Raw genomic sequence first — 1,461 nt, 5'->3', positions numbered from 1 at the left:
AATCTTTATAAGAATTTATCAAGTAGTCAGCCTAAAAAAACCTCATAAGGAAAAAAAAAACATCATTTTTTCCCCATAAATATATATAATTTAATTTATGTAAGGGGCATTTCTATACAATAATGCCTCACGCTTAGAGGGACTCCATAAGTCAAAACTACCAAAATAAGCACATATTGCTTATTTTGGTAGTTTTGACTTATAAAGTCCCTCTAAGCATGAGGCATTATTGTATAGTAATGCCCTTATATAAATTAAATTATATATATATATATATATATAGTTTTAGGGAAAAGAACCAAGGTTCATGAACTCATCGATGAGTTTCTATATATATATATAAATACGCACACACAATGAAAGAAAGCAGCATGCAACATATTTGGTAAATTACATATATATTTTTAATAACAGCTTGACTCATTTAATGTGGGGGGGAGGGGGGTATCTTTGTGTTTGTCACCACCACTGCTTGAAAACCGGTGCTGGTTTATGTTCGTGTAACTTAGCAGTTCAGCAAAAAGACCAATAGAATAATTACCAGACATTAAAAACAAATACTGAGGATGATTTGTTTGACGAAAACCCTTCAAGATCGTGCCCCAGAATGGCCAGTCAGAGTCCAATGAGTAACAAGTAAAAGATAAAGCAAAGAGGCTGTAAAATAAATAATAAAAAAAGAAAAGAAAGAAAACACATGAAACTGAGCTTACATTGGTGGTAGCAGGATTGTTAGCCCCTTCGAGTACTGTCATTGCTAGATCCTCTGTTTCAGCTCGAAGACGGCATTCTTGGATCACTGGATCTTTCAATAATTTCTGGATCACATCCTACATAAGACAGAACAGGTTTGTGTGGAGTTCATAACAGCAATTTATTGATCTAGCATTTAGAACATGAATTAACCCTTTCGTTACCATATTTATTTTGAGATGCTGTGTTTCTTTCAATTATTTTAAATATAACAAAGAATTTAGTAAAATAACTTAGTTATCATTAAGCTAGTGTTAGGAACATAAATTGTGACTAAGGTTTGGTGGAAGATTTTAATTCAGAACTTATGAAAACAGGACATTTCTCTTACAGAACCAGAGCCAGTTTCAGCCGGTTTGGTAACAAAAGGGTTAATGTGAAATTTTGAGGAAGGTTTTAACTAAGATTTATTTTAACCCTTTTCTTACCCTATTCCAGTTCAAATAGACTTTGTTGCAAATAATTTCGAAAATAATGAAGAATTTAATGAAATTACTTTGCCATTATTAAACTGATATTTAGAAGGCAAACATACATTTTTTAGTCGAAAGGAATTATTTGTAAAGTAACTGGCTATATATGACTGTGTGTGCCTCTGGATTAATTTTTGAAACTGAATGCAATCACACCATTTTCTCCCCATGTACATGTTGTACACTCCGTCCTGATATATATATATATATATATATATATATATATATATATATA

General features: G+C 31.6%; 1 protein-coding gene across 1 annotated transcript in view; it reads right to left on the bottom strand.

Moving 5' to 3' along the window:
- LOC106882049 (general transcription and DNA repair factor IIH helicase subunit XPB) overlaps positions 1-1,461 on the bottom strand; it is a 26,084-nt gene that overhangs the window by 17,162 nt on the left and 7,461 nt on the right. The window contains exons 7-8 of the mRNA XM_014932608.2: positions 714-830; positions 119-132 (exon numbers count right to left, since the gene is read on the bottom strand). Coding sequence (XP_014788094.1) covers positions 119-132; positions 714-830 — 131 coding nt within the window. The remainder of the gene's footprint in view (positions 1-118; positions 133-713; positions 831-1,461) is intronic.

Source organism: Octopus bimaculoides, chromosome 27 (genome assembly GCF_001194135.2).
Source record: "Octopus bimaculoides isolate UCB-OBI-ISO-001 chromosome 27, ASM119413v2, whole genome shotgun sequence".
NCBI classification, from domain to species: Eukaryota; Metazoa; Mollusca; class Cephalopoda; order Octopoda; family Octopodidae; genus Octopus; species Octopus bimaculoides.
The sequence above is the reverse complement of the archived record's forward strand: the minus strand, read 5'-3'. Positions and strand labels throughout refer to the sequence as shown.